The 24,956-nt window shown below is 38.4% G+C and overlaps 3 protein-coding genes across 4 annotated transcripts; 2 read left to right on the forward strand and 1 right to left on the reverse strand.

The window, feature by feature from the left end:
• Positions 1-1,687: 1,687 nt before the first annotated feature.
• On the forward strand, positions 1,688-17,215 carry trpm3 (transient receptor potential cation channel, subfamily M, member 3). Its single transcript, XM_056746647.1, has 9 exons — positions 1,688-3,117; positions 3,819-3,947; positions 5,165-5,416; positions 6,248-6,422; positions 7,974-8,075; positions 9,180-9,330; positions 9,587-9,780; positions 10,045-10,177; positions 10,511-17,215. The coding sequence occupies exons 1-9, from the start codon at positions 2,980-2,982 to the stop codon at positions 12,015-12,017; spliced, it is 2,781 nt and encodes a 926-aa protein (XP_056602625.1). The 5' UTR covers positions 1,688-2,979; the 3' UTR covers positions 12,018-17,215.
• Positions 17,216-17,325: 110 nt separating this feature from the next.
• Positions 17,326-20,263, forward strand: klf9 (Kruppel like factor 9). Its single transcript, XM_056746651.1, has 2 exons — positions 17,326-18,149; positions 18,895-20,263. The coding sequence occupies exons 1-2, from the start codon at positions 17,708-17,710 to the stop codon at positions 19,167-19,169; spliced, it is 717 nt and encodes a 238-aa protein (XP_056602629.1). The 5' UTR covers positions 17,326-17,707; the 3' UTR covers positions 19,170-20,263.
• A 228-nt stretch (positions 20,264-20,491) lies between these two features.
• On the reverse strand, positions 20,492-24,929 carry fam219ab (family with sequence similarity 219 member Ab). Of its 2 annotated transcripts, none has more exons than XM_056746653.1 (6): positions 24,682-24,929; positions 23,525-23,624; positions 23,293-23,395; positions 23,113-23,193; positions 22,970-23,024; positions 20,492-22,137 (listed from the first exon to the last, which is right to left on the reverse strand). In XM_056746653.1, the coding sequence occupies exons 1-6, from the start codon at positions 24,736-24,738 to the stop codon at positions 21,979-21,981; spliced, it is 555 nt and encodes a 184-aa protein (XP_056602631.1). In that variant the 5' UTR covers positions 24,739-24,929; the 3' UTR covers positions 20,492-21,978. The 2 variants fall into 2 exon arrangements, with proteins under 2 accessions (XP_056602631.1, XP_056602630.1); XM_056746652.1 differs by having other exon boundaries at positions 22,949-23,024.
• Between the last annotated feature and the right edge of the window lie 27 nt (positions 24,930-24,956).

Consider the following 24,956-nt stretch of genomic DNA (forward strand, 5'->3'; position numbering starts at 1 on the left):
AAGAACTCTGGCCTGAAGGTCAGACCTGAGATCATTTACTTCTAGTATCGTTCTTTTTAAAGATATGCATTTTTTTACAACAACTGTTTTGTTTCAGTTCATCAAAAGGCTGAAAATAACTTTTTGATTCAGATTTTCAATGTGGTCTCTGACATTGATACCAAGATTATGGTATTCGGTGTCGATGGTTACCAAAATCAGAGCTTTGTGGAGTAACATTTAATGATGTTTTAATTGGTGAATCCATCATTTTAGCATTTACCTTGTTCCCTCATCATCATGAGGCCGGATAACCTGAATGCAGCATTTTGATGTTCCAGAACAGATGGGTTTGTGAAATTGACCCAAAGACCTACGTTTTTTACTCAAGCGACACCAGAATGACAAGAAGACCTGGTGCGAAGCGACACACAAATTAACACCGCCGGTGATGTAAAGAAATTAAATTCCAAGTGCTAAAAATATAGCTTTAAAGGGATAGTTCACCAAAAAATGAAAATCTTGCACCATTTACTCATCCTCATGTCATTGTGACTTTCTTGCTTCTGGCAAACACAAAAGAAGATGTTTTGAGAAAAGTCTCAGTGGTTTTGTATTAATACAATGAAAGCCAAATGTTGTTTATATACCACCTTTCAACAAAATAGCTTCCTTTGCGTTCTTCAGAAAATAAATCTGAACAGATTTGGAATACATTTAAAAAAAGAGTTATCCTTTTAACATTAAAACGAAGGAAGAAATAAATAAAGAATAATTTTAGCAGATTTCTGACAGCCTCTGCATTGACCCGGTCAGATTTGAAATTTTGAGCCTCTGAAGAAGCCGCATAGGGCTCATAGAACTCTCTTTCTTTCTCATTTTCTTCTTCTTCTTTTTTGATATTCTGTGTACTTCTATTTTTGACGTATATGGTATCAGTGTTTTATATCCCACAGGTGTTACTGTAGCATAATACATAAAAACAAGGATTTTCACTTTTAACAGATCCTTTTTGTCCAATTACGGATGTGACGGTCACAGACTATCATCTGAAAAGCAGTTGTGATTTTTTTCTCTCATGCCCTGTGTGTGTGTGTTCGTCTGTTTTGTTTGACAGGTCATTCTGGGTCTGCTTCTCCCCCCTTGGATATTGAGTCTCGAGTTTAAAAATAAGGACGAAATGTCATATATGCCTCAGGATCAGGACACCTACCTGCAGGAAAAGGATGTGGATGAAACTGACAAACAAGCTAAGGACAAAGACGAGGAAGACATGGAGTTCACAGTAAGATCTTACTGTGAGACGCAGTACAACTCCGTGGTGAGAGCACCCACCTTCGCCTCGTTTCCTAGCGTGTAGTCTGACACACTCGCACACTAGTACATGTACACACACATATTCAGGCACATCTGCTCTGTGCAAGTCCTGCCCCCAATTTGGCCCCTCAAATACGCTTCCATTTTCTTGTCGCTTCTCGAGTCCGTGACTTCTCTTCTAGGAGAACCGTACCAACCCTGCCCCTTCTCTGAATCCCCCTCACGTCCACACCCTTCTTCTTCTACTTCGTCCCCTCTTCTTCGTAACTCGTTGTCAAAGCGACGGCGCGTGGTTGTGGAGTTGTATCGTGTCTCCGTCTGCCTTGGTCTTTGTCTATCTATTTCTTTTCTTTTAACCAGGGTCTCGTCTGAAGTACGGTACTGTGTATGCTGCCTGTGTCTTAATCATTTACGACGACACCATTGTGCATGTCGAAGGCTCTTATCCCCATCGCATTACGTTACCTGCGGTATCTGCCCATCTCCATGACTGCAACCTTCACTTTTAAGTTGAACCAGATGTACCGCTCACTTTCACACAAAAACTGCACGAATATTGCAGATAATCGTCCATTGTAAAGTATCAAGTGTTGCTTTAAAGAAACAGGTCATCCCAAGACTAAGGCCTTATCACAATTACCCCTGCACCGGCAAAGTCATCATAGTGGGAGTCTGCGTGATCTGAAATTTAAAACACATTGTATGACATTTCTCCAATTGGACAATTTTGTGTAGGATTCGAACTTTAATGCTCAAATACACATTAATGTCCAAGTTGCTGGGTTTGCCAGTGACCTGTGTGGGTCAATAACGCACAAAGTAGGCCTACAGTGCATTTATAAACTGTATTTGTAAAATGGACAAGGCACGACATTTAGGTGTCTACTCATACTATTCTTTTTATCCACACTCTCCCAGAATGTAAAAAAAGTTTCTTTTGAGACAGGGATAGAACGCCAGATTCCAAAACAAACCTGAAACATATGCAGGTTGTCACAATCACTTTGTGTCACTCTAAAATTTTGTTCTGCGGGGGTGAATGTGTCCAAGCCTTGAATGTGGACAAACGACTGGGTTGGTCTGATCTTATACAACACAGCTGCAAAAACTGAAGCTTTGCACCTCACTTCACTATGAATAAAGTTACAACACGAGACGACAATTGTATTGCAATTTATTATGACGCAGTGAAAAAAATCTGTTTTTGCAGATACAGAAAAGCTGTAAAATAAACAAGATGTTTGTCATTGCAATTTAGATTTAGGTGTGTAGTTTGCAAGACAGCTTAAACAGGAAATAAATTGGTTGCAATACAATTCCTCCATGATGTCCAAGAGTGTGCCATATTTTTCATTAATGGGATAAACTCCCCTCTCTTGGATTACAGATGGGTCTAAAAAACCCATGGCACTGGGCATTCTCATCCCCCTCTCTCTCTCTCTCTCTCTCTCTCTCTGTCTCTCTCTCTGTCTCTCTCTCTCTCTCTATCCCACAATCATTCCCAGGCAAAATCACCAATGCCCAGCTCATACTGAATATCTCACCTGTCACAGCCCTCAGTATTGCATTGCAGTGCTTAAAACGGCTGCATGCAATTCTGGGTAAAAAGCAAAGTATGCAAATGTCTGTAAAAGCATCTCCTTTTTTCTTTTGTGTTCCTGTCCTGTCTACCTTTTCCAGGCTATGCTTGGAAATGTCAGTGCGGAAGCATCTCGTAAGAAACAGGTTGAAGACGTACAGCACCGTCATCGGCTTATCCCAGTGGGTCGCAAAATTTACGAGTTTTACAACGCTCCTATTGTCAAGTTCTGGTTTCACACGGTAAAAACCTATTGTGCTTTCATTTTAGTGAAATAAAAATAGTACAGTATAGTACAGTGTCACATACAGACAAACAGTATTGTGCCATGTGCGGTTAAACCGAACTGTGAGGGATTTTTTAAAACCTGATTTTTAAAATCTATGTCGAAAATGAAGTGATGAAATCCATGTCATGGGGGAGAGAACGGTTCAAATTTTTGGAAGTGCAGATCAAAACAGGATAGTTTTTTATTTTTTCCCATCTATGTTTTAAATGTAGGCCATGAATCTGACAAATCTCCAAGGTCCTAAAGATGAAAAAAATAAGCTCAATGTGCTGTGTTTCTTCATTATTTGCTCTCTTCTCTTTCTCTCTCTCTCTGTCTCTCTCTGTCTCTCACCGAGCTGTATTTTTCTGCTCCTCTGGTTAGAGAGTGTATATCAATCTTCCTCCTGTTTGCGCAAAACAAAATATGTTGCAAAAGAAAAAAAAGAGCAATATCCTTAGACTGCAGAGGGAGTTCAATGTTTTTTTTCCCATCTTGTGTAGTCACTTATGTTGTTTGTCAGCAAAATAGAAGCATTCAAATAAAAAGGTGAAATAAAAGCATATACCTCTATTCCTTAAATTCAAAGTATAAACCTGTAAAATGTTCTTAACTGCTTGAGCGGAAACAGGCAAAAGTTTTATTTATTTCTCTAATCAAAATGTTTTCTCACAGTTGGCCTATGTAGGATACTTGATGCTCTTCAATTTTATTGTGCTGGTGAAGATGGACCTCTGGCCTTCTTCCCAGGAATGGATTGTTATTGCCTACATCTTCACCAATGGAATCGAGAAGATGAGAGAGGTAAAGCATCATTAAAGATCAGTCTCGCATTTGTTATGCAGTGTTTTTTATCTCTGAACCTGGGGACACACTACTAGTCACCTGCTTTGCAAACTATTTCAGTAACAGTTCATCCCCAAGGGAGATTCTGTCTTCATTTACTCACCCTCAAGTCGTTCAAAATCTGTATACATTTATTTGTTCTGATTAACACAGGGAAAGATATTTGGAAGAATGCTTGTAATCAAACAGTTTTGGCCACCATTGACTACCACAGTAGGAAAAATTGCCTTATAAATTCCTTTTTTCTGTTGAAAATATTTTGAAGAATGTCGGAAAGCACACAGTTCTTGTGCACCTTTGACTTTTGTAAATTGTCCTTCTATTGTAGTCAATGATGGCTAAGAACTGTTAGGTTACAGGCATTCTTTCTTATAACTTCCTTTGTGTTCATCAGAATAAAGACATTTATACAGATCTGAATGAACTTGAGGGTGAGTAAATGATGACAGATTGAAATTCTTGGATGAACTGTTCCTTTAATGAATGTAAGCTGTTTAATACAATGCATTTTCAGAGTTTTAGATTATTAAGATTATTTTTATTATTACTACAGCAGCATGTTTTTGACACAAAAACATCTGGATCTCAGTTAGGGTGGCATCAGTACATTTGCACTACACAAGCTGAATCGAGAAAATGTTTTGACAACTTGGATACTGTTCTACAAAACAAAAAAGATGGATTTAACGATAAAGAGGATCAAATATCAACATCAAATGTCTTTGAGACATTCCTAGGCATTACTGAAAATTAATGAATAGATTCCAAAAATATATAAAAAATACTCAAATAAACCAAGTTTGGCTTCTGTTTGTGGATTAAAAAATATACAGAAAATACAGAATAGTGGCATAAACAATATACTATTTTTAAAGCATTTGAGATACTTTCATATGTCACTGCCTTTAGTTATATTTCCAAAAAGTGGTTAGTTTAGAATATGTGTAACATTCCAGTGTTCAGATCCTTCACAGTTGTATTTACAGTGCCGTTATGATCTCCTGGAACATGAGCTGCATCTTTCTAAAAATAGTTCTGCCTCTGGAAAATCTTCTGCTGTCTTCTACTGCCCTCTTTTGGTGTTCAGTTTATAGATGGTTTATAAATGGTTTTTGATTCTTGATTCTTTACATCTGTTCAGAGCTTGTTGCTGTATCACTGTCTCCATCAATTAGATTCTCATGTCCGAGCCAGGCAAGCTCCTACAGAAGGTGAAAGTGTGGTTACAGGAATACTGGAACATCACTGACCTCATGGCCATTCTCATCTTCTCCATCGGGATGGTTCTCCGTCTGCAGGACCCACCGCTGATGAGCTACGGGAGGGTCATCTACTGTGTCAATATCATTTATTGGTACATACGACTGCTTGACATCTTTGGAGTGAACAAATACCTGGGCCCATACGTCATGATGATTGGCAAGATGGTAAGGGAAACTGGACGGTCATTTACTCCGAAAACAAAAAGCACATCTTTACATGTTGAAAGCGTGGCGATTGAACTGTAAATGTCTTAAAGAAATAGTTTACCCAAAAATAAAAAAAGTATTGTGGCATAGTCCAAACGTGTATGAATTTCTTCTGCAGAACACAAAAGAAGATATTTTAAAAAACCTTGTTAACCAAACAACACTGGTCCCCATTGACTATTGACACAAAACCACTGAGACATTTCTCAAAACATCTTTTGTGTTAAATACAGGTTTTGAATGAACGATGACAGTTTTTATTTTTGGATGAACCGTCCCATATTAATAATGATTTACTGCAAAATTAAGAAAAAATGTGAATAAAACATTTACACTTATACTAGACGAAGAATAATATTAATATATAAAAATAGGAATAATATGTACATTTACATTTCTGCATTTGGCAGACGCTTTTATCTTTTAAGTGACTTACATAGCATTATCCTATACATTTGTTTCCAGGTATGTGCAATCCTCTGAGATTGAATCCACGACCTTGATGTTGTTAGCACCATGCTCTTACCAATGAGCTACATTTATATACATTTTGTTTAATTTTATCTGAATTGATTACATCATGAGAGCTGGCATGTTGAGATCACATGACCAACAGAAGACAGCTCACTTTTTGGTCAATGACTGGTAGTGCAACATAAACGAAATGCTGGATGCACCTTAAAAAAAACATGTAAACTATACTAAGAAGCCTAAAATTAACTCTAACGCTCCTAATCTCTCTTTTTCTCTTCTTTTTTTCCGCCTTCTAAAAACCGGGGGTGAATGAAGATGATTGACATGATGTATTTTGTGATCATCATGTTGGTGGTGCTGATGAGTTTCGGGGTGGCACGGCAAGCCATCCTAAATCCCAATGAAGACCCGTCCTGGATGCTGGCACGCAACATCTTCTTCATGCCCTATTGGATGATTTATGGAGAGGTGTTCGCTGACCAAATTGACCGTAAGACCTGCTTCTTAATTACACCTTTCAGTGCTGGGGTATTTATGGTTTATTAATAGTTAGTTTGAAGAAATGTGGTGGTCTGTCACACATGTGATCAGTGTCCTCTGATAACAAAAACATTCAGAGAGATATGGTTTCTAGATTTCTAATTAATAGCAGTTGAAACATTTTGTTTGGCAATGTACTGTAGATGACACTTTTTATGGTTGTGTGTACTCTCATAAATAGTGAGATATTCTGTCAATGGTTGCAATTAAATTGTCATTACAAGATGGTATGAAACATTTGCACTGTTTCAAAGAGGTTTTAAGATTTATAGTGTTGTCTAATTTATAGTAAGACTGCAGATAAAAAAGCATTCCGCAGCAATATAAATCAGATCAACCATCTTACATAAGTAAATATTGTAGTCTGTTGTGAAGATTTTCAAAATTTGTGATTTCATCTCAGATTAAAGTTTTATGAATCTAGAAAATGTATCTAAATGGATTATTCATGCCCACATATGAAGATGGAAACAACAGTTTTGACTGACCTAAAGCAGAAGACAGATTTTAAGGGCGAATAGAAAGTTTTGTTAAAGTTTTGTTAATAGTTTTAATAGCTTTACTTTTTACGAGTTGTTTAAACATTTATGTGTTAAATTGGGTAAAGCACAACTTAAAAGTACACAAAGCAGTGTTATGCGCTGACCTACAGTAAGTCTAGATCATTCTCAATGGTATAAGTGTTGAGTGTCCACCTCATAAACCAGTTATTTTTGACACAGTCCTTTTTGCACAAATTGATGTTTTGTTTAGATTGTTCTAGTGATTATTTTAAGCAGTGAGTAGATGTTCACGTTTATGCTCAGTTTTTATTTTAATTGAAACTTATCCTTAATGCATAAATATCATATCACTCACGTCTCTTTCTCCTTTTTGACTTTCCTGATTATTAGGAGTATAGAAACATGTTAAAAGAAACATATAGTTGTTACAGCACAAAGTTGGAAATCATTCAAAGCTGCCACGCTGTGGTGACATCATCCTCTATCTCGAGCTCGAGCCTCCCGGGCTGAAACTTATGCAGCTTGTACTTCTGATGTAATTAAGAATAATATACAATGTTTCGGTGACGTAAAATACTAACTTAAATGTTCTGTTTCAACTTAGACAACAGATTAAATCTGGCAGTGGGCCTACATGAAGAGAGTCAACTTTGACAGCCTAAATTATTCATAATTTTGTCTCAGGGCCCCATGAATTCTAGCAGCCTGATTGCAGCAAAAGATCTTCTCTCTTGTCAGATTAACTTTCACTCGTGCATGAAAACAAAAGAATATCAAAACCAGGCCGTGCTTCCTTTAGCTGCAGTTTGGAGGACTTGTGTGCGGTTGAGTTTGTGGTGTGTTTGCTCATAAAGAGAAGACGTGCATGTTTATTGTGTTCATACTGTCAGTCGTTTGTTTGTTTGTTTGTTTGTGTGTGTGTGTGTGTGTGTGTGTGCTGTGAGGTGGGTGGCCCAAAGACAAGAGAGCTGAAATAACGCTTTCGTTCTTTGTTTCAGATGTGAATAGTAGGAAGCTACAGCACAAAGTGAATGACAGGCTGGTCGAAAATTACATTCGCACTCAAGGAACTGGGCGTAACAGTGGTCCATCCCATATAGGCAATTTCCAATAAATAAATAATGCTAGATTTTTATCTGTCACCAGAGCCATTTTAAATTTCACTGCCATGTCATCGCCTCATCTCTGCCCACTGATGGTCATTGAGTGTATGACACCCCTGCACGGCACTGCAAGGCTAATGACCAGGTTTCCGTGGTGGGGGAAGATGTTCACAGTGTTACGACAGCTACATTTTCTGAATCACAAATACAACCCTATCATGGAAACTTGAATCTTTGATCATGCTAAAGTCAACAACAGGAACCTCCAAGCTAACATTTTCTGAGGTTCTTTAACACTCAAGTTTTTACAAGTCAGTGTGATTCACACTCATTTCATTTCAAAATGTAATATAAATATCAAGTGTTGTGCATAAATAACACAGCATGCAACACACTGGTGCCTATTTACATCTCCAAATAAGATCCAGATATTCTTTTAAAGACTCATTTCATATCAGTAAAACATCCTTTATCAAAAGATGCATTTGCCTCTTCTCATCAATTTTGAAGTTTTTTCACGTGGTTCAGTTGTCAGAGTTTTTGACCGTGTGAATTGGAAATTAAAAAATAAATTGCGATGTTTACTCATGTTACTTCAGTTCTCTCACTTTGGGCTTCTGAGTGTGATTAAAAAAATGAAATACACACAAATGTGTAAATTTATTTCAACCTGACTGACTTTCCTCTCCTTGAAAGCTACAGCAACTGAACCATCCCATTTGGAAAAACGTATGATGTATTCTCAATACATTCTTACCTGCAAACAACCATTAAAAGGACTGCTGTACATTTTAATATCAATATATTTTAAACAGTTCTGTTTAAATATATTGGGGATGCAAGCTTACATGTGGAATATATTTTTAATATATGTGAAATCCACTCGGTGCATAGAGTCTTTTCATCCAAGTTTGATCCACAACCCACTTTTGACTGGTCCATTTTTTAAACTCCTTGAGCATGTGTCATGCTGGAGAGTGAGAGTGAGAGTGCCTGTTTGTGTGCTGTTTTGCTCTAATACATTTTTAAAACTTGTAATGTTTTTGTCTACCAGTTTACCTATATTTATACAGCACAGTCCTCAATTGTTTATTTTAACAGCTCCCTGTGGTCAGAACATCACCACAGAAGATGGAGTCATTATGTCTCTCCCACCTTGCAAGACTGGAGCTTGGATTGTCCCAGCAATAATGGCCTGCTACCTGCTGGTGGCCAACATCCTGTTGGTTAATTTGCTAATTGCTGTCTTCAAGTAAGTTACAAGAATATTCAGATGGTATATAGGTTTCTAAACTGCCCGCAGAGGGTGACCTAAACCCTGTCAATGGCAAACAATAATGTACAAAAAGTACTATGCTATTACCTATTCTTTCATTCAAGTCCTATAGCTTGCAAATTGATGTCTTTTTTGTGCGATATTAATCATCACCCAATATGTACAGTAAATGTACTGTTAGCTCTCTATGAGTGATGTATGTGTGCTATAATGTTGTCTTTGGTTGTAACAGCAACACGTTCTTCGAAGTGAAGTCCATCTCCAACCAGGTATGGAAGTTCCAGAGGTACCAGCTGATCATGACCTTCCATGAACGTCCTGTACTTCCTCCTCCACTCATCATCTTCAGCCACATTACTATGGTCCTCAAACATCTCTGCTGTCGCTGGAGGAAGCACGATGAGGATGAGAGGGACTTTGGGCTGAGTGAGTGATATATTGCTCATGCAACACACTGAAAGCTTCAGATCGACAGCTACCATGCAGCTAATGAGAAGAAACTTTTCCTTCAGCTTTAACATTCTCTTTGATAACTTTATTTGCCAGATGTTATGTCATGCATATATCTTGATAGAGCGACATTGATATGTTCAAAATAACGAACTGCCATATCGTAAAAACAAATAAATCAACATGAAATATGAAGCCTTACTGTTGTGATAATCTTGTGTCATCTCTTTCTCCTCACAGAGCTCTTCATCACTGAAGATGAGCTGAAAAAGGTGCATGACTTTGAGGAGCAGTGCGTGGAGGAATATTTCAGGGAGAAAGATGACCGCTTCAATTCCTCCAATGACGAGAGAATACGTGTGACATCTGAAAGGTTAAGAAGCATTACGGACTAAAAATCATTTTAATACACTTATGCCTATTGATGGTGTTGATTTGTTTACAGCTTAACAAAGTAAAGTCTGACCAATTTACATTTACATTTAGTCATTTAGCTTTTATCCAAAGCGACTTACAAAGAGTTTAGAGAGCAATAAGCGATATGTCATACAGGAGCAATAATACAGTAGGTGCCAATGCAAAGTTACTGGTTTCAACAAAAGTAAGACCTTTTCCTGTTGAGAGAAAGGGTTAGTGTTTTTTTCTACATTACTAAATGTAGAAACTGTAGAATAACAGTATACTCTGTAATATTCTGAACATTCAGGGTGGAGAACATGGCAATGCGACTGGAGGAAGTGAATGAGCGGGAACATTTCATGAAAGCATCCCTGCAGACTGTGGACATCAGGCTTGCCCAGATGGAGGAGATGATTGGTCGGATCGCTGTAGCACTGGAGCGGGTGACTGGGATTGATCGAGGTGAAGTCAACAAAGCACGCTCAAGGACATCATCTGACTGCACAGATACAAACTACATTCTCCGCCAAAGCAGTTTCAACAGCCAAGAAGGTAACTCTTATAGGCTTCAGGAGTCTCTGGAGCAAGGTGGGGAAGAGTCGATTTCCCCTACGTCGCCAACCGCCTTGGCCCCACGCGTCCGCAGTCACTCCTTCTATGTAAGCAACTCCTCCAAGGACAGGTGTGGGGCAGATCGGGCGGAAGGTTTCATTAAAGATAGATTGTTCAGCCTCCATCGGGCCAACAGTTCACAGTCTGTATCCTCTGGAGCAGGGCCCAAAGAGTCCAAGCCCACGCCTTTGAATACTTTATCAGTGCAGCAACAACTCCGCCCCTCATCATGCATAGACATCTATGTGTCCGCCTCAGAGGATGTTCCACCCACCGAAAGCTTCCTGGAGCCCGTCAGAGCTGTTCCAACACTTGCTCAAGATTCCTCCCTTCATTCGGAGATCATGGATGCTGTGCTCTCAGGGGGTCGGGACTGCGGTGGAAGGGCAGGGGGAAGTGAAAGACAGTCGGATGGTACAGTCCTGTTTGAGGATAGTGCCACGGCTGACCTATCACTCTGCTCTGCCCACCTTCTGCGAGATACCCTTCCCCCATGGGACCTGGACCCCTCGCCGCCACCGTCAGCCGGTGTTCTTGAGCGCTCCAAGAGCAGCCGCTTCCTGTCTGCAGAGGGACCTCTGTTCATGGACGAGTCCCTTTTGGTTAAGTCACACAGCCTGATGTTCACACAACGGGGCTACTACGGGGGCATGGGTGTGCAAGTTAAGGCAGCGGAATATACCAGCATTACAGATTGCATTGACACTCGTTGTGTCTCTACCCAGTACCCTGTCCCAGAGCGATCCGACTCACCTGGAGGCTCCTTCACGTTCGATAAGCCCCAGGACCTGGGTGTGTCGCACCCTGAGCGTGATGCTGAGCTCAGTCACGCAGAGTCTGATGCCGAGGAGCCTGCAGAGGGGTCAGCAGACACAGGTAAGGGGGGGCAGAGTAGCACTAGTGGGGGAATAGGTGCAGACCTAGGACTAGGCTTGGGACGGGGTCCGTTCTGCTCACCAATCTCTAGACTAGAGCGAGCGAACAGCTGCTCCTCCTCAGAGGACTCCCACTCCAACATCTACTCCCGAAAGAGTTTTTCCATAAGTGAGAAAATGGACAAGGGTCGTGGAAGCTCAAGGAATCCTTTCCAGAAGGCCAGGGCTGGGGCAAGGCTGGAGGGTAAGACAGACTCGTTGTCCATGAGGAAACTTGCCAAACCCTCTGCGTTCCGAAGTTTTGATAGTAGACATAATTACACGTGATGATGGCAGACAAGTAGAAATGGGATTGTAGATCTAGTTTCTGTAGGATGGCTCTACCTCGTTAAAAATCCAAGGGTCGATCCAATAATTAGTACTGTCTGAGTGGGTAATTAGCTGTACACTGGAATGTCTTATCAATCAACTTCCTGTTTATTTCCTAGTTTAACATTGCAATGCAAATTCACACATGTTTAGAGATTTAACAGACACTGCTAGGCCAACATTAGTTTCCAGTTCGTTCTTACTTCTCCAGCTTTCACACCACAACATGATTTTTACTTAATCACATTTATCTCATACAGGCATGGTAGGAGCAAGGAGAAAATGAACTGAAACTTGAAAGTTCATGAGTGCAACAGTTTCTATACAATGTAATGCTAAAATTTATTGTGTATACATAAAGACCTTTAAAACTGATGTTCTGTCATTTTAAACACACAAATTTGTTAAACATACACATATATTGCCCAGAATGTTGAAAGTATATAGAGTGTTTAGAAGAACGGATAAACTTCATTGAAATTTTGAAATACTTTGGGCTGTTAGATCCTTGTAGGGTGTTTTTGCGTACAGTCGTGGCCAAAAGTATTGGCAGTGACATAAATTTGGAAAGTTCGCTGCTTCTGTATTTGTAGATTATTTTGCCACATATTTCTACTGGATATATCTCAAATTAGCATATCTTAAGTGTGAAGGCGTTTATTGGTAAAAACATAATATATGCAAAGAGTCAATGTTTACAGTGTTGGGCCTTGTTTTGCATAACCTCTGCAATTCACTCTAGCATGCTGGATATTAGTTTCGGCCAAATCCTGATGGATGGCGAACGTTTCTTGCCTTATTAGTGCTCTGAGTTGTTCACAATATGTGAGCTTCTGCTTATCTACTTGCTTTTTGAGGATTGACCACAGGTTCTTCATATGGGATTAACATCTGGGGAGTTGCATTTTTTTGCAATTATTTAAAATACGTCTGATCACTCTGCATAATAATCTATAAAGAATTTGAATGAGCACCACCGCAGTTTAAGTAGAAACTTTGCAAAACACTGCATTTATATCACTGCCAATTTTAGCCACGACTTTACACAGCTCCTATCAAATAGTGTCACATTCATACTGTGTCAGTAAACACATTCTATCATTCTATTTAATACAACACATTTTTAAGGCATAAGTGTTCATGTTTTGTCTTTTGTTGTCTGCATTTTCTCTCATTCTTCTCAAGAGAGCACCAATTTCAGCTCATTTCAACCATCAGTCAAACCATTATATTCAAGGCATGTTGGAATGGAATACTAGCACACTACATACTGCACAGTACATTCTGTATACTGAATACTATTTAAAAAATAGTATATGAAAAAGTACACACTTGTTTGACACATTTCAAACAATAGCATGCTGTTGTCTCATGACCTGACTATGTTTAATTGACCTGTTGCATGTTTAATTCTGGTGTAGTTATACACCAGAGGTGTAATTATTTTGCATTGTTAATCTAATTTTGTGTAAAAAAAGTCAACTTTTGTCAGTCTGATCAGATAATGAGTGAACAAGGGGACGTTAAAGTTTTTAATGCATATTAAATGAAAGGTCCAGCCCTGTGGCAAAGGTTATATACCGCACATTTTGACAAATATAGTAATTTGTATGTTACACAGTATATAATCTGAATACTGGAAAAACAGTATTAGTATGGTAGTATGCCATTCCAAACACAACTTTCAGACTCACACACGAACTGCAAGTGGTAAACTGAAGAGAGAACTTAATTTAAAGCAAAGGGAAAAACATTTTATTTGTGTATCTTTTCACAGAACAGGTACTATATGTTGACTTGCTATGCAAGACACCACAGAGAGTCGACCGGTAAAAAGTGTTATGCACTTTAGAGCAGTAGTTTATTATGCACAACAATCTGATCACAAATCAACCATGATGTTTCCGTTTTGGGACAGGTAAAATATTGCAAACAAATGAGCACAGTTCATATAGGGCCCAATAAACACCCATTGTATAAGATGCCTATGATATAAAAGTGTAATCACATTTTCTGTTATTTTTTATTTTTGTTAAATGCCTTTGAAATTTTCTTTTCCACATTCGGTTAATTAATGTATATGTTACATACAGTGTATACTGTAGTATTTCAACTGTTGTTTATGATAAAAATATTATATTGACTTGATTTATTATGGTGGGCATTCAGGATAATCAAGAGATCTGGCCCTTTTAGAGATAAATTTAAAGACATCTATAATTAATTTTAATGCATCATATCACAGACTATTTCCTCTCCATTAATGTGCAGCCCTCATTAATGTATGACATTTTAAAGCAATACAGTAATGTGCACAAATCTATTATAATCAGTCCACACAAAACTTTGAAGCATATATGAAAGGATTCTTTTATTTGCCTTACTCATGTGCAATACTGCTGTGAGATTTGAATATATTTGTTGCACTGTCACAATGTTCCGAATGGTATGTAGACTCTGTGTTAGCTTGAGTGTGAACCAAAAAAAGTATTAAAATAACTATTTTCTTGTGCATAGCAGTAATTCCAATCCCTGTGGTTTTCAATTGTCTGATGATCAATATTCGCACAGGATTTGTTGTTAATCCAATTTGCTTCATGTTATGCCAAACATTATTTATTTGGGCCTTCTCACTTACAATTCTACCCGGTGGTATGATACTGCAAAGCGCCTTAAAATGGAGGTAAAAAGTGAACAGGACAGGCCCTTAAACCCATACGTATGCTGTTATATTTTGAACGATGTGATTATTCTTGTTGGACTGGTTCCAGCAAAAGCAGACAGAAAATGTGATTGCTCTTGGGAATTATTAAATGCAAGTTTATCTCACTATCCAGTTTCACTTTCTTGTCAAAGAGTTTTTGTTGGGGTAGTGAGAGTATTTATGAAACCTGTTTTTCCACATGTAAATGATCTGTATATGATCTGTAAATCTCTCTGTGGCTGTAAAAATGAGTTTAATATAATAGGATTTTAAGAGAAACTTTCTGTCTGATAGATGACATTACACTATAACAACCCAGTGTGCCAAATGATATGACTTATAACTTTATGTACAGTATTTTCTTAATATTTTCCTATACTGTAGCATAAAAAGTTGTGAATTGTATAACACTTTTAGTCAGGTTTTCCCCTCCTCTTCTTTTTAAACTTATTGGTGAGCACTTGTCTGCTGAATTCCAAGCACATGTTTCTGCAATAATGCTGTAGCTTGAACTGAAAAGTCTCAGTTAATTTAGTTTCTTTAAATGCATGTTGTTCTTCCAAAGGATATGAGCTTGAAGGAATTATGAGAGATCAGTGAGTGGGGATGAGAGGGGTCTTTTGTCCTCTTACAGAAGAAGGTTGCGTTTTTGGATGCAAATACAAATGTGTATACTGTATTCCTGTGAATAGGATGTTTGGCATGTATAATCAAATAAAAAAGACTGCATATATACATCATTGTACACTATACATCTCATCTGTGTATTATGACATTTCCAGATGGAGAGTAAATGTTGATTCATTGCAATGTTTACAAGACCTAATGCACCTTTCCAGATAGCTCATATGAGTGCCATCCCTGCAGGAAAACATTATAAACCATCACTGAATGTAATGGTTATAATGGAAATTGTATTGATTTAAATGGAAACTGTAATGGTCTATGTGGGTCTCTACTGGTTATTTTCGTGGTGGATGGGAACCAAGACAACACCATTAAATCTGAATAAGGCCCAAAACTCACTTCATTGAGGACAGTTGAACTGGTTTAATGATAAACTGCTGATGGCATTCGTAATGCAAACCATTTTTTTCACACCGGAAGGCAGTTTTCCTGACAGAATACCAAAGTAACCGATTCCTGAGAGCGGAAATGGTATGTGTGCTGTTTCTGCTTAAGCACAGCAGTGACGCAGTACAAAACTGCGCTGCCTGCACTTTCGTTGTCACGCCATCGGGAGGCGTTCAAGTTCACTTCTAGTTCACGACAAGGTACATTCTGTTCCTCAAAAACAGACACGTGTGTCTGAAGGTGGTTCGAGTGAAATAACAACAACGTGACTGAATATGTATTGAACTGTTGTTACATCAGATGATGATTTGTTGGGCATGTGTACACTTGTTTCGTGTGTGGTCACTCAGAAGAGAAATCTAGAAACGACGTCTAATCTAACCCCGTGAATTCGTTTGCAATGATGAAATCCCTTTTACTGAAAACACATATAAAGAAAAGTATATAATGTAACACGCGTATATGTAGCCTATATAACGTTTGTTAACAAGCATTATAAAGAAAGTAAAAGCACACGTCTTAATGTATTTCGCCTTCTATTACAAGCTTACTATTTAGGAATGCTCCATTTATTAAAACTCGTGTAATCTTGTTAGGAACAACCTAGTATATTCTGCCGTGCATGCCTGTGAGCAAGCTCTTGAAATATTATAAGGGTCTTAAGTGTTGTTCCCTTCGTTGTCAATATTTTCTCAGAATTGTGGCCGAATGTGAACATCCTTATGTCTGGAGATTACTCCGAAAAGGGTCGTGTTACGTTTGCTCCCATTGGCTACTTTCTCCTTATCCAGTAGCCCCTCAGAGGGGCCGGCTCAGTATTAGCAAGGCAGGTCATATGTAGGTCATGTTGCCTGCTCAAATAACCTCATTTAAAGGGATTTACATTTGAAACGTGCCTGGGGTTACTGTGTTCGCTATCATTTCCATGAAAGCCGAGTATAAATGAAGAAATGTGAGGACTACGATAGATAGCCTCCTAGGAAATTTTTTACTGCTCTTTTCCATTTAACGTTGTTGCAACCTTGTGCAAAGTTCAATAGTTAGTCACAGCCATTAATGTGTCTTAACTGATATCTACCTCAATAGTTTCTGACATACGCGGTTAAGATCACTGTCTAATCTTAATGTCTAATGATTTTCACGTTATCAGTGCATACATCGCTTCAATGCTTTTGCTGTAGGTGTATTGCTTACATACAGTGTATTGAGAATTTCAACCGGTGTTAAAATTGTACATTGCATGCTGCAGTGTGTGCGGTGCGCTATGGACACGTTCTGCTTTTAGTTCCTGTTTACTTATGTTACGCCCATCATCTGAAACTCAGATTACTATTGGCTCATTGAACCTTCATTCTCGTGCTACCTAGGTGATTCCTGGTACTGCATTCAGCGAAGCTTTTGGATTCGAAAGCCAATCAGGAACGAGCTTTATGATGACACCTTGGGATTCCGCGAAGTAGTTTTGTACAGAATGTTACAGAAAGCACTACATCGGCACCGAGTTGACGCACTTATGGTAGAGGAAAGGAATGACACAAAGCAAAGTTTCAAAGCAGTCTGATTTGCTTTCTATACCGTTTGGAATAGACACAGAGGTCATCTTAGATAACCTGCGTGTGTGAACCAAAGCGATCTGATTTAGGCGATTGTATTCCTCGCCTGGAATTTATAAGGAGCACTGCCATCCTAATCACATTGGAAAAGACACGTGTAAGCGAAAAGCCACGTTTTCAACAGTCGCCTGTGAATGCGCCTATGATGAGAAGCTACAACCTTTCTTTATCTTGCCGTCTGTTTATCCACACTTTAGTTCGGCGGAAACTGTTGTTTTAAAATATTTGGAGTTGGTTGCTTTCTCCGTTTACAGGAAATGTGTGAAACTATGACGGACGTTGATATTGCAGCAAAAGCTTTGGTCCCGGTGTCAAACGGTTTGGGCAGTAACCGCTCAGACATACTAGCCGGCGTGGAGGGATCTGAAGACAGTCAAGAGAGTCGGACTCTCCTCATGGTGGCAATGATACTTCTGGACTTAAATCAGTGTATCCCGTGTACCCGTGGCACTGGCATCAGCTCTAAATGCATGGTGGACAGCGATGCGGAGAGTCAAGCCGGCGTCAGGGAAAACCGGGGAAAACACATCAATGCGTTTACAGAGCGTTGCAGACAGAACGCAAGCAGGGTGAAAAGGACACGGAGCCGACAGACCGGCAATGTTGCAGCTGAGAAAAGACACTGTTGTCCCTATGCTGGCTGTGGGAAAATATATGGCAAGTCGTCCCATCTGAAGGCGCACGTCAGAGTACACACCGGTAAAATGCTTATGTGTACAGTGATCTTTAGTAATGCCAATAATTCCTTTTTTATCTATTTTTCTGTAATACAGTCAACGTCATAGTGTTCTTTGAAACAGTTCCGTTTCAGGAATTGCAACTCATGTTAAGGTGGGTGTAACCGCAGGCGGGGCGCAAGGGTACACACAGGGGTGGAAAAGTACACACTGTAATCAAACAGCTTCCTAAATTTCTTGTTATTCTGGAGAATACCGTGCGATCACGGATTGCTTAATAGTGTCGTTACGAAAGCAGTTTATTAGTTCATCAGCCGCCACACATTGATTGGAGGGAAACGCGATTTCTGTTTATCATAGTATCATTGAATATATCTGTTTAATTATATTTTTACTGATAAGTATCCACTTGTGTCGTAGTTACCGCGGTTCTTGATCATCCGCATACTTCAATGCGACACCCCATAACCGCATGTAACCTAACATCGCAACAATGACGTCACAGTACACGCCTCCCCCGAAATAACCATTGTAAACATCCGGCACGCGGTGCCGCATTGTAGCCAAAGCGCAGACCCTCCAAAGATTCAATAGGCTATGTCAGAACTAGTAACACAATATGCGCATGAGTAACAATGTTGCGTTTATTAACGCTTTAAATATTATTCTTAAAGATTTCACAATTAACTTAAAAAGAAAATACTTTGAAGTAAAATTATTGTTTTATAAGCTTCTCAAATTTCTGTCATCTTTGGGTATTTTCTAAGGTGAGAGGCCCTTTCAATGTACCTGGCCGGGCTGTACGAAGAAATTCTCACGCTCTGACGAGCTGACGCGGCATTTCCGCACGCACACCGGAGAAAAGCGGTTCACGTGTCCGCTCTGCGACAAATGCTTCATGCGAAGTGATCACCTCACCAAACACGCCCGCCGACACGTCGGCTTCCACCCCAGTATGCTCGAGGGTCCCCCCGGAAGACGACGTTGTTCGACGTCGACATCATCATCTTGGTCCGGTGATCACGTGTCAGCAGGTGTTTGAGGAATAACGTAATCCCTTCAACGGGACGGACAGAAATCGTCAACTCTTGAAACAATGTGATGATTTAAGGGTTTACTTAAAAAAAAAACATTGATGTGTGTACGTATTATTTACACACCACACAAATATAATATGAGGGATTGATTTCAGTTCTGAAAAAAAGAAAAATATTTACTAACCAATATGTCAAGGGAAGGCGTATTACACCTTTTTGTATATTTTGAAACAAACGGGCAATCACACAAATGTGTATCGCAATGAATGTTGGATGTTTTTTAAATACAGAATACCTGTTGCCTTCAGTTAAAGATATCTATTTTGTAGTGCAAGTACCTAGGAACGCACTTTCGCTTTGTGTGAGTATTTTTTAATGACAGCCATATCTTACTTGCCTATCCTAATTTCAGTTATGCGATGGATGTAGTGCATTCTTCGATGCACTGAAGAAATCCTTATCAAAATACAAATATTTTCTATAGAGTTTATGTGTGTTGAGGTAAAATGAGGCAGTTACCAAGTTCACTCGTTAAAAGACAACACCACCCCCATCTATAGGTGTGTTATGGGAGTACATGAGATGAGGGACCTGTGGCCTCAACACAGACCTGTTGTTTAGATTTGCTGTTTGCTTGTTTAAGGTCGTATTAACAAGTTCCACTTGACTTCAGGAGCAGTTTTTTTACTAGGAGCAGTTTTTCCACTGTTCACCTTTTAACTTGAAATACCTATGAATGTAATATCAGTTCAATGTGAGTCTACCATGATGCTAGCCGTTGTGCTTCACAATAACACATAAGCACAAATCTTATTTTATATATGAATTATAGTCAGATGCATTCATTGGATCTTTACTCAAAATCTGTTTATACATTCTTTTAATGTTTTATATTATTAGCGATCAACAGACTTTTATCGTCACCAAATGTTCAGAAATGTTCTGTGCTTGCTGCTTCTTCATCTGTGGTTTTAAAGTAAGCTTGAAATTAAGAAGTAGGTTGATTGAAATACACTTTCATAAAAATGATGCACTCTGATGTGCCTTCTGTTTTGAAGATTGTGCAATTTATTTAGAAATAAACTTAGAAAATACTTAACTTGTTTTTCTGAATGGCCATGTTTCAGTTAAATAAAATGTATTCTTGTACAGATCTTGAAGACCTTGAGCCACTACAATTGTACATTAACATTCTGTATTTTACGTCAATGTTACTGCAACATGCATATTTTGGCATTCCCTGTGAATTGTGTAAACAGGGTAACTAATTAAAACAAAGCGATGTGTTTAATAGAGTTGCTTGCTTTCTTTGCAAAAAAAAGAAGGGTGCAATTCGGTTCTGCTTTTATTGATCACTGAAACCAATAACAACATAGTTAATACATAAATGGACATTCTCACGTAATTTGCAACATAAAAACACAGCTTTTGTCCATCAACAAATTTCCATTTTTGAGTATGCTTGGAATTGAATACATCAGGTTGTTACACAATCTTATTCATAGGTGAACAGACCAAAATGTGAAAATATGACTATTTCACATATCATAAAATTTGAATTTTGAGATTCATAAAAAAGCAAAGTGTAAATACAACACATCATATGTTCTTATGTAAACTCAAAGTCTCATAAAAGGGGGAAACTTTTATATGGATTGAATATGAACACCTATATGAACCTAATGCGGTTTTATCATTGCCACCATAAACAATCATTTTAAATAATATTAATTTAGGAAGTTGATCAATATCAAACTTGACATTCTTTAGTTCAAGACCAATGGTAAAGTGTATGTTAGAGCCCGCAGCGTACAAAAAAGTTTTCAAAGTGACTACAGAAATCATTCTGTATATTCAAACTGGTATTCTTAGTATGAAATGACAAAAAATGACATAGAGTGTTATGATTTCACCCCTCAAAAAACATTCTTTAAGGTACAATATAAAACATATCGTTTGTGTGTTAACTGTGCAATATGTAAATACTTAAAACTCTAAGAGGAGCTTAAGATGTGAAGGATACAGATCAATTCAGATTCTCAAACAAATATCACTATGTAGGAATAGCTCCTTTTTTTATGATATGATATAACCCAGTGCAGATTTAAGTGTGATTTAAATCAATAAATAAACGTGTACAATCAAAAGGAATAAAACAAAACTATTGATTTGATGTTTAATCAATGTTGAAAATAACTTATCTTTGCTATGTAGGAAAATGTTACATTCAGACAAGGCTGCCATTAGCTCTGCAGTATGAATGCACCAACATGCAAAATGTTCAACAGAAACAAACTCCAGTATAGCTTCAATAGCAGCCACTAACAATAAACATCCAATCAGAACCATATATAAATAAAAATGTACCATAACGACAATTAATGCAATGAGTGCAACATGAATTCAGTGGATATGCTATTTTAAACTCTCTGTAACATCAAGGTCTTTTATAATTCACAATTAAAGCCATTTTAATGCTTCATTTGTTCTACGTTCACGTACATTATAACACAATGCTGGCTAGGAGGTGAAAGTGAGCAGACTCTCCCAGCTTATTAGCAAAACAGTGCATATCCTGCCATAGGAGGAAGCAACCAATAAAAGTCATGTTAAGAGTAAATGTGTGTATTTTTGTGTTTGCACATGAAGTGTGCTTTGTATGTGTATGTGTGTGTTTAGAATTTCCTGCACATCTTGTTAATCATAACATTTACTGTACATTTCCTTCTGTAGAATTGATTAGATGTCTTATCTGAGGTTTGAAATATAATGAGGGAAGAAAAAGGAGCAAGAGAGGTGGGGAGGTGAGGGGGATTACTGGATTTGACATGCAGTGGAGGAGGTGGCTTGGCAGCACATGCAGGTTGAGTTGACAGATTTGGGTGGTATGAGGTCCAGGTCTTCATCATCAGGGATCTCATCAAGCCTGTATCCGTCTTTCAGAAGCTGGATGTTCAGGTCCTGGTTTATCTGCTGTAGAAGGCAATAAACAGCATGTTAGCATGCGCTGCATACTGTAAGGGGCTTTGCAACAAATGCCAAATTCAATAAAATAAGTTAACTTAGTTAAAGTAGTTATTTGTTTTTGATTAATAGGACCCACATTTTCCCAACATAGTTTGTTTTATAGCTTGATTAGGATTTTTTTTTGATTTAATGATGCAATGACACAAATAACATAATGAATGTGGTTAATAGTGGTCGACCAATATTACTTTTTTTTATGGCTGATATAATGGAGATATTAACAATAAAACAGTTACTTAATATCAAATGAAATTTGTCACTTTTTTATTTTTCAAATTGACTATTTGGTTTGAGGGTACCATACATACAGCCACAAGTTTGAGTAGTACTAATGCACACAAAATAGTTGAATTTCAATGAATACCTTCTGTGCTCATTGTTAACTCAAAATTTAGTAAAACATACAAAATGTGCACTATTTATTGACACGACTGTGGGTTAAAATTAACTGTCTGCTTATACGTCTGTTAACCGCCCAATCAGGCACGATGTATCAGGACAAAGCTGAAAATGACCCAATATCAGCTGAATGATCAGCTATGTTTATATATTGGTCCATCACAAGTGACCACCAGTACAAATGAAACTGAAAAATGTTGACCTACAAGAATCACGAGAGAAATCTAAAACAAAGAGGACTTCAGTGCTTTTAAAGATTAGGTGTGAGTATGCGGCTGTGAGTGACTTTTGAGACGGAAATCCACTTTCGTGATGGCTGTGGAATGGGGCTTAGGACATTAACCAGAGTTATAGGTACCTGTTCCCTTAGAGACCTCACCTCGGCTGATGAGTATCCGGATGAGGAATATCTAGACATGTCAAAGTCGTCATCGCTGTGGAGGAAGGTGAGAACAGTGAATTTAAGGCTTCTGTCCAGTGAGGACATAATTAAATAAGTGTAGAAATGTTTGTGTAGCCTACCTGTCTGTGTCTAGAGCAACTAAAGGTTTCTCATCTGGACTCTGGTCTAAAGAAGAATAGCCTTTATTGGGAACCACTAGCCTGGATAAAGTGAAAAAAGAGAGTTAACATTAATCTCAGAATATGCTAAATGCTCATGCTAAACATGATGTTTTCAAACCAGATTTCCAGTATTTGTACCTTGTTCTGGCCATCACGTTATTTTTCTTGGGTTGTTGATTGACAGGGCTTGCAACATTTCCATTTTTCAATGATCCTTTTCTAACAAGCTCTCTCTGTTTGTCTGTACAGAAGAAAATTATAGTCAAAACATTTAAAGTGTAATCTAACCATGTTGTATAATACAAAGGACTGCATTGCATTTAAAAAAGCACTGCACAGTTTTGGCAATGTGGAATAATACACAACTCACCTATCTTCATATGGAGAGGAGAAGGTTTATAGTTCAGGGTGGCCGGCTCGCTTTCCCTGGTATCTGAGTCTGCCTCTGATGTGGTTGATGATGCTGGATCCTGGTGGCAAAACAAAAAGGACCAAAAATTGTCACAACTCTCTACTTTTGTTGACGTATATACATTTTTGTTACATGTTTTACATTTTTTTTAATAATTGCAGAATATTTCATATTTAGCAGAAGCTGCGATTCTGTCCGCTCATTTAACAACACATCGTTTGACTGATATGAATATAAAATACAACATTATCAGATAAGCTACAGACCACAAAACACAGGATAATAAACAGATGCGATGTGACATACTGTACTTTGTTATTCCTTATTACAAAAACTGCACACACTGCATTATTCATCACGTGCATAAAATTACAGTCAGAACATTTTCATAAGCATCTCCTTGAGTTTGCTTAACACATATTCTAGAAGTTACCAGTGGAGCACATGAATGTGCTTGTTTAAATGGCATGGGTCATGGGTTAAATGTGGACCATAGCTGTCTATTCGAACATAAAGGTGGTTATATTTCTGAGAATCATTGATGCATTTGGGGCTGGGTGGGAGGGGTACGGACATTATTCTGATACCAGCACGTATTCTGCATGATGAGGCAATCTCAGGCGGTGCAGGCCTTTGATAAAACATGGTTTAATTTAAAATGTAAAAGGTTTTATATACACAGATGCTACCGACGGCGTTACGATGAATGTTTTTCTTGGATGTCAGAATAACCTGAGTTAAAGTTATATTCTAAAATAACTGTTTATCCCCCCAAAGCTGATGTTGTTTTCGATGCGGAGACCCGCGGTGTCCTCTGCGCGCAGCATCACAGTAGCATCCTTATATAGCTTAAAACATCAAGCTAAAAAAAAACATCAGTCAGAGCCTACATACGAGACCTCATCGGCCTCTTATATTAGAATTTATTCGGTATTTTATATTTTTAAACAACAGTACCCTTTGAAGCAACGACATACGGTGAGATCAATGAAACACTCCACCATTCCTTTATTACACACTAAGCCAAATTTCATCCATCGAAAATGTTATTAATCACCCACTGAAAACATCTTTGGTTTCATCCGCTGTTAAATAGTAAATTTGCTTTAACTTACAAAAGGTTGCATCTCTGCCTCGGTCGGTACTTGAAATCTGTCAATTTCTTCCATCATCTTGGCGGCGGGGTGTCTGGGGTCTTTTAAAACGCGTTCGTGATGTTTCTGCGGATATACCGCAACAAATTTGATAATAATAATTCAATTTCAAAACCGTCTCGTATGATATGTGTCAGCCACAAGAATGTCCCCGACTCTCCTTCATCCCAGCGATCTCCCGTTAGCCAGCAATGACCGAGTGGCGATTCAACCACCCACTTCCGGGAGAGATCAGT

The sequence above is a fragment of the Triplophysa dalaica genome, chromosome 4, assembly GCF_015846415.1.
Source record: "Triplophysa dalaica isolate WHDGS20190420 chromosome 4, ASM1584641v1, whole genome shotgun sequence".
NCBI classification, from domain to species: domain Eukaryota; kingdom Metazoa; phylum Chordata; class Actinopteri; order Cypriniformes; family Nemacheilidae; genus Triplophysa; species Triplophysa dalaica.

What these genes read in the sequence shown, in the direction of transcription:
- fam219ab (XM_056746652.1), bottom strand. Translation starts at nt 24,738, where the DNA reads ATGATGGAAGAAATTGACAGATTTCAAGTACCGACCGAGGCAGAGATG. An exon ending in GTTGCTCTAGACACAGACAG is followed by an intron (nt 23,025 to 23,112) that starts GTAGGCTACACA and finishes CTTCCTCCACAG; the next exon opens with CGATGACGACTTTGACATGT. An exon ending in TGAGGTCTCTAAGGGAACAG is followed by an intron (nt 22,138 to 22,948) that starts GTACCTATAACT and finishes TGCCTTCTACAG; the next exon opens with CAGATAAACCAGGACCTGAA.
- trpm3 (XM_056746647.1), top strand. Translation starts at nt 2,980, where the DNA reads ATGCTTGGAAATGTCAGTGCGGAAGCATCTCGTAAGAAACAGGTTGAA. An exon ending in GAATCGAGAAGATGAGAGAG is followed by an intron (nt 3,948 to 5,164) that starts GTAAAGCATCAT and finishes TCCATCAATTAG; the next exon opens with ATTCTCATGTCCGAGCCAGG. An exon ending in TTGCTAATTGCTGTCTTCAA is followed by an intron (nt 9,331 to 9,586) that starts GTAAGTTACAAG and finishes TGGTTGTAACAG; the next exon opens with CAACACGTTCTTCGAAGTGA.
- klf9 (XM_056746651.1), top strand. Translation starts at nt 17,708, where the DNA reads ATGTGTGAAACTATGACGGACGTTGATATTGCAGCAAAAGCTTTGGTC. An exon ending in GCACGTCAGAGTACACACCG is followed by an intron (nt 18,150 to 18,894) that starts GTAAAATGCTTA and finishes GTATTTTCTAAG; the next exon opens with GTGAGAGGCCCTTTCAATGT.